General features: G+C 51.5%; 1 protein-coding gene across 1 annotated transcript in view; it reads left to right on the top strand.

The window, feature by feature from the left end:
* Positions 1–2,186: 2,186 nt before the first annotated feature.
* HEATR3 (HEAT repeat containing 3) overlaps positions 2,187–7,491 on the top strand; it is a 29,844-nt gene continuing 24,539 nt past the window's right edge. Inside the window, exons 1-3 of the mRNA XM_077288225.1 lie at positions 2,187–2,375; positions 4,264–4,436; positions 5,456–5,543. Coding sequence (XP_077144340.1) covers positions 2,244–2,375; positions 4,264–4,436; positions 5,456–5,543 — 393 coding nt within the window. The 5' untranslated portion in view covers positions 2,187–2,243. The remainder of the gene's footprint in view (positions 2,376–4,263; positions 4,437–5,455; positions 5,544–7,491) is intronic.

Below are 7,491 nucleotides of genomic sequence, written 5' to 3'. Positions count from 1 at the left end.
GTGTTTTAACTGGATCGTGTTGCAATAAAGGACTAAGAACGTGAAAGATTGGTGAGTGCCCTCATTTTCTTCTTTTTCATTGCTACACATTAATATGAGAATGTACTAAAGTGTGGTAGTCATGTCCTAGGACCTAGCAGTCTTCTAACACCCTCAGGTCCCACTTGCCTTCAGGCCGTGGTAGAGTGAGCCGATATGTTTCCCTGATTCTGGTGAGATGTTGGGTCCCGAGCTGGGGATATGTGGATATTACAATATTGATCTTGTAATTGTATACATGTGATTTATGGTTTTATACTGTATAGAGGTATCCTGGATATGTTACTTTACAGGAATCTACACCATGAATCCATAATGTACCTTTCCGTATTTGATCTGTTCTATACTTTTGAACTGAGAGTTCAATAAAACGAGGACAATAAAATTTGGGGGCGCACTTTTTTTTATTATCTTGTTTCTGAACAAAAATGAGCCAGTGTGGAACGATAGTATGGATTGTTCACATTAGGACATTAATAGGAACATGGAGGCTGCGGCTGGTGGGCTCTGTCAGTGTGTAACATGGGGGGCTGCAGCTGGTGGGCTCTGCCATGTGGTTGTCACGGTGTAACATGGGGGCTGCAGATGGTTGGCTCTGCCATGTGGTTGTCATGGTGTAACATGGGGGGCTGCAGATGGTGGGCTCTGCCATGTGGTTGTCACGGTGTAACATGGGGGCTGCAGCTGGTGGGCTCTGCCATGTGGTTGTCACGGTGTAACATGGGGGCTGCAAATGGTTGGCTCTGCCATGTGGTTGTCACGGTGTAACATGGGGGGCTGCATATGGTGGGCTCTGCCATGTGGTTGTCACGGTGTAACATGGGGGCTGCAGCTGGTGGGCTCTGCCATGTGGTTGTCACGGTGTAACATGGGGGCTGCAGATGGTTGGCTCTGCCATGTGGTTGTCACGGTGTAACATAGGGGGCTGCAGATGGTGGGCTCTGCCATGTGGTTGTCACGGTGTAACATGGGGGCTGCAGCTGGTGGGCTCTGCCATGTGGTTGTTAGGGTGTAACATGGGGGGCTGCAGATGGTGGGCTCTGCCATGTGGTTGTCACGGTGTAACATGGGGGGCTGCAGATGGTGGGCTCTGCCATGTGGTTGTTAGGGTGTAACCTGGGGGCTGCAGATGGTGAGCTCTGCCATGTGGTTGTTAGGGTGTAACATGGGGGCTGCAGATGGTGGGCTCTGCCATGTGGTTGTCACGGTGTAACATGGGGGGCTGCATATGGTGGGCTCTGCCATGTGGTTGTCACGGTGTAACATGGGGGCTGCAGCTGGTGGGCTCTGCCATGTGGTTGTCACGGTGTAACATGGGGGCTGCAGATGGTTGGCTCTGCCATGTGGTTGTCACGGTGTAACATAGGGGGCTGCAGATGGTGGGCTCTGCCATGTGGTTGTCACGGTGTAACATGGGGGCTGCAGCTGGTGGGCTCTGCCATGTGGTTGTTAGGGTGTAACATGGGGGGCTGCAGATGGTGGGCTCTGCCATGTGGTTGTCAGGGTGTAACATGGGGGCTGCAGATGGTGGGCTCTGCCATGTGGTTGTCAGGGTGTAACATGGGGGCTGCAGCTGGTGATTGTTCACATTAGGACATAGGAACATGGAGGCTGCGGCTGGTGGGCTCTGTCAGGGTGTAACATGGGGGCTGCAGATGGTGGGCTCTGCCATGTGGTTGTCAGGGTGTAACATGGGGGGCTGCAGATGGTGGTTGTTCACATTAGGACATTAATAGGAACCTTCACATCGACCAAGAAGCAAAAGGCCAAACGGAACATGGCGACATCGCATGGTGCAAAGTGCAGCGAGGCGTCACACAATTAGGGTGGATTTTTCAATAATAAAATTTGGTGACAGGATTTTTTTTAATAGGATCAAATTACAAGGTGAAAAAGAAGTCAATATAACATAAATATATATGTGTGTGTGTGTGTCATGTGTGTGTGATGAAAAAATGTTTAATATTACAATAAGTCCTCAAGACTTTAAGAAAGGTGAAAAACAAAGAAAAACTTGTGTGGAGGAGGTCACAGACTTCTGGCAGTGACAAAACACTGTACTTATGCTTTACAAATATATATTTTCAGTCAGTGTGTTGTGCGCGGTGCTAGATGTTAATAAAGTTTGTTGAAGGGGGAGAAAAAAAGGAGAATGCGGTGCGTTGTCAATAAAGTTCATTGAATTAACCCCTTGTTGAACGATCATGGGGAAGAGCCGGGCTCGTAGGTTCAAGCCGGTAGGGTTTACTCCTACTGCAGCCGTGAAAGCAGCAGCGGCGGGGGCCGGGGACGAGGAGAGCACGGACTCCTTCCATGCCGAGGACCTGCTGCACAAGGTGAGCGGCGGCCGGGCGGCTCTGTCAGCCATGGTCCATGTGCAGAGCAGACATGGCGCTGCCGCGTGCTGTATACATGTACATAGGGTCACCAGGGGACACGCGCTTGTCTTGTACATATAAAGTTTTAAGGGGGGGAAAAAACACAAGTGGGAGGAGCTGTCAGGCTGTAACATGGGGCTGCAGCTGGTGGGCTCTGCCGTGTGGCCTCTGTCAGGCTGTAACATGGGGCTGCAGCTGGTGGGCTCTGCCGTGTGGCCTCTGTCAGGGTGTAACATGGGGCTGCAGCTGGTGGGCTCTGCCGTGTGGCCTCTGTCAGGGTGTAACATGGGGCTGCAGCTGGTGGGCTCTGCCGTGTGGCCTCTGTCAGGCTGTAACATGGGGCTGCAGCTGGTGGGCTCTGCCGTGTGGCCTCTGTCAGGCTGTAACATGGGGCTGCAGCTGGTGGGCTCTGCCGTGTGGCCTCTGTCAGGGTGTAACATGGGGCTGCAGCTGGTGGGCTCTGCCGTGTGGCCTCTGTCAGGGTGTAACATGGGGCTGCAGCTGGTGGGCTCTGCCGTGTGGCCTCTGTCAGGGTGTAACATGGGGCTGCAGCTGGTGGGCTCTGCCGTGTGGCCTCTGTCAGGGTGTAACATGGGGCTGCAGCTGGTGGGCTCTGCCGTGTGGCCTCTGTCAGGCTGTAACATGGGGCTGCAGCTGGTGGGCTCTGCCGTGTGGCCTCTGTCAGGGTGTAACATGGGGCTGCAGCTGGTGGGCTCTGCCGTGTGGCCTCTGTCAGGGTGTAACATGGGGGGCTGCAGCTGGTGGCTCTGCCGTGTGGCCTCTGGGCGGCCCCTTGTCTGCGGCCCTAGCTGTACTTCTCCCCACTGTGAGCCCCCACCACCTTCTCACCTGGTTATTTCGTGCTCGGGGCTCAGTATGGGGATAGTTACTATACTTTATATGTTCGGACTGGTGGGGACCAAATATATAGAATTTTTTTTTATGGGGGCTCCAGAAAGTGCGTATGGTAAGAGGTTGGAAATGGAGGAAGATGTCTCTTCTGACCCCATCACGACCCATTCCCCTCCACCCAAAACAGAATTGTGGGCTACCAATGGTATTGTCATGGCAGACTGTCTGTGTAGCCCTGACTAATATTGCAGTGTATTTTACATGTGATCCCAGGTTCATATCCCCTTAGGAGGATTAAAAAAAAATGCAGCCTTATAGGTGTTGTCCACTACTCTGACAACCCCTTCTGAATCTGCATGTTTCCCCATGTAAAATAACATACGTACTCCCTTCCGGTGCCGGCGCTGTTCCAGCAGTGTCTGCATTTTCTCTCCCGGGGATCACTTGACATGTCACAAGATCCCTGCTGCCGATTAGAGGCTTCTTTTTCTTCAGTTGTAACTGACACCTGGAAGAAATCAGAGCTGCAGCTGTCTTATCACTTCTTGCATATGGCTGATTTGTCTGAAAGAGGATGGAGAGAAGCCAGCGCTGATTAGCTGCAGGGGTTGCGTGTTGTAACAATATCAAGAAAACCTGTCATCCGCTTCATGCTGCCTGAATTACAGGCAGCAGGAATCAGAGATTCTGTGAATCAGACATTCTGTGCGATTGCTGCCAGATCGGTTTTATTCTATGCATGCAGAACCTCCATTCTACTCCTCGCCCGGCTGGTTTAATTAAAGGGGTTTTCATAGTTTGGCATATTAATGGCCTCCTTGTTAGAATATCCAGTGATAACATTGTAGGTTTGCTGCTCCACTAAGTGGATGTCGAGCAGATGAACAGCACAATGTGATCACTGAAGAACCTGCCACTCTCACAATGGCTGGTCGGTATGGGGGAACTGAGAATTAGACCCTCGGAGACCTCTGTAACTCTTCTGAAAATTCAGTTGCAGAGCCCTAGTCCTGAAGTGCGAGAATTTGCTTGTGCCAGCATCTCGAAGGTTGTCCAGCAGAAGCAAGTCATCCCAGCTTTCCTCCAAAGAGATGCCGTTCGATGCCTCGGCCCGCTCTTGCTTGATAAGTGCATGTCTGTGCGTGAGACGGCGGCGGGGGCTTTACGGTAAGTAATACTATGTGCAGAGTTACTGGCAGGGAGAAGGTGCAGAAACTTTCTGGGATTACACTGTAAAAACTGCTATGTAGTGACCTTTGTCCATGCTGCTCCCCGCTATACTGAAGCATGAACCTGCAGGATTCCTAGGTAGAAAGCACATGGGTATTTGCCATCAGTGCATGAAGGTGTATATACTGTGGAGTCAGTATAAAGTGGACGACTCCTAAAAAATATATAATACATTGGGTACAGTAAAACAATGCAGGATGTGCTGTAAATGTTTCATAAGAATTTGGGAAAGCTATTAAATGTCCTATAAATATCTGTTCTCCCTCTTTATCTAAGGATCTGGGCTTTTAGTTGAGGTTAATCTGTGTTACACTTTATGTGCATGCTCAGTTTTTAGGCAGGGCTGTGGAGATGAATCTGGCCTGCACTTTATGCACGTGCTCAGTAGTGACCGGCGCTCTGGAGAGGAATCTGTGCTGCACTTCATGTACATGCTCAGTGGTGAGGCAGTGCTGTGGAGATGAATCTGTGCTGCACTTTATGCACGTGCTCAGTAGTGAGGCAGTGCTGTGGAGATGAATCTGTGCTGCACTTTATGTACATGCTCAGTAGTGAGGCAGGGCTGTGGAGATGAATCTGTGCTGCACTTTATGTACATGCTCAGTAGTGAGGCAGGGGGCTGTGGAGATGAATCTGTGCTGCACTTTATGTACATGCTCAGTAGTGAGGCAGGGCTGTGGAGATGAATCTGTGCTGCACTTTATGTACATGCTCAGTAGTGAGGCAGGGCTGTGGAGATGAATCAGTGCTGCACTTTATGTACATGCTCAGTAGTGACTGGGGCTGTGGAGTCAAAAGAAATTGGGGAGTCGGAGGTTTGGCTCACCGACTCCACCGCCCTGTGTATAACTGACCATTAGCCCCACCCGACCTCAAGGACCACAGTTACGCTGTGCCCACATTGCAAGATCATCATATAGATTTGTTCTTCTTGCTGTCCTGTTTCCTGATATTAGGAACCTGAGCACCTGTGGAGGGTTTGAAGTCTGTGACGACATGGTGACCCGAGATATCATGACCCCACTAGTGGCCCTTCTAAGACAGGTAGGACTTCGTGATGCAAGTTGCTTTATTATCATGATGGGTGAAAAGTTACCACTAACACTTAGTTCTGGTTTATACTTTGAAGTATAAGTAACATTTCTCCTTCGCCTCATTGGGGGACACAGACCGTGGGTGTATGCTGCTGCCACTAGGAGGCTGACACTAAGGGATACAAAGAAAGTGATCTCCTCCCCTGCAGTATACACCCTCCTGCTGGCTCACAGCTAACCAGTTCTTGCTTAGTGTCCGTAGGAGGCACACGGACTGGTCTGCTATTCAGACCCAAAGAACTCTTTTTACCTTTTACAACGGATTCTTTCATGTTCCGATCTCCCTGAACCAACAACAGGCGAGCACGGGAGTTTCACCTCTCCATATCCTCTCCTGCGACGTGGGAAGCCACTGCCTGAGCTGATTCTTGGGGCGACGGGCCCCTTCAAGGGCACCGATCTCCCCCTCCCTTATCAGACGAGCACTGGAGTGTCACCTTCAGTATCCTCTTCTGCAGCCAGGCCTATTGCCGGACACTCAGCCCTGCCCACCAGGTTTTACCCTCGGCTGTACAGAGGCACTTTACAATGTGGCGTCCGAGCAGCCCCCACTGCACCACCACTATTAAGAGCGGATGGTACAAGGAGGCGGACGGTTCCTCTCCTCCTCCCTGCTAAAGGGACGATGGATTGAGGTCTTCTCCATACCTGCACCGTCCAAACAGCAGCGACAGCAAAGTTTTCCTAATGATCTGCTGAACAGAGCTGCATACTCTGCCTTGCGGCACATTCCTAGGTAAGTGCTGGGATTTGTGCGGCTGGAGGGCTCTGATAACCGGCGGTTTTTTTTGCCCTCCTTCCCTTTTTCCAAGCGGCGGGGTTTTTACCCTTCTTTCTCACTCTGCGCTGGCCGGCACCAAAAATTTAGCCCCCGGCTTCAGCTGCATGTAGGCCGCATCCCGGAGTCTCCGCCCATGTTAGACCGCGCGTTTAGGCTCCGCCTCCCTATTCAGGCGCTTCTCGCTCAGGACGAGAACACCACATATCCTCGGCGGCCATGTTCATCTCCCTGCCGCTTCCGGACACGAGCTGTGTACATCCGGAAGCGGCTGCGGCATCGGTCCCGGCGCTGCTTTCAGCGCTGGAGAATCTAATCCAACGCTGACAGGGGATTCAGGAACCAGGTAGGGAGACGCCGCTCCGTCCCTCCCCCCCACTCTCCTTTCCCCACAACCCCACCGACAGCAGAGGTGGATAATAAAAAAAAATAAAAAAAATAAAAAAATTTCAACCATTATACAGGCCATAAACGCAGAAGTATTCCCTGGTCCTTGAGCTAGTCTTAATAGGCTCCCGACCAGCCACTCCGGTCTTAGTTTCACGACCAGCATCCCCTGGTCTTAGGGGTACATGACAAGCATTCTCTGCTCTTTAGGTCATGACCAACCAGAAGCCGGTCACTTTTACCAGAGTACTTAGTTCCAGTGAGCTCAGGAGCCCTCCGCCGCCGATCCCGGCTCTTCCCACAGTACCTAGTTTCCCCTCAAGGAGCTTCTCCTCTGGTGTAATCCTTGAAAAATGCCCCGGTCTTAAAGGCATATGACCAGCATGCCCTGGTCTTAAAGGCACGTGACCAGTATGCCCTGGTCTTAAAGGCACGTGTCCAGTCTGCACTGGTCTTAAAGGCACGTGTCCAGTCTGCACTGGTCTTAAAGGCACGTGTCCAGTCTGCACTGGTCTTAAAGGCACGTGTCCAGTCTGCACTGGTCTTAAGGGCACGTGACCAGTATGCCCTGGTCTTAAAGGCATGTGACCAGTATACATTGGTCCTACGCACATTGCCAGTATGCCCTGGTCTTAAAGGCACATGACCAGCTTGCCCTGGTCTTAAAGGCACATGACCAGTATGCCCTGGTCTTAAGGGTACATGACCAGTATGCCCTGGTCTTAAGGGTACA

Source organism: Ranitomeya variabilis, chromosome 2, assembly GCF_051348905.1.
Source record: "Ranitomeya variabilis isolate aRanVar5 chromosome 2, aRanVar5.hap1, whole genome shotgun sequence".
NCBI lineage: Eukaryota > Metazoa > Chordata > Amphibia > Anura > Dendrobatidae > Ranitomeya > Ranitomeya variabilis.
The sequence above is the reverse complement of the archived record's forward strand: the minus strand, read 5'-3'. Positions and strand labels throughout refer to the sequence as shown.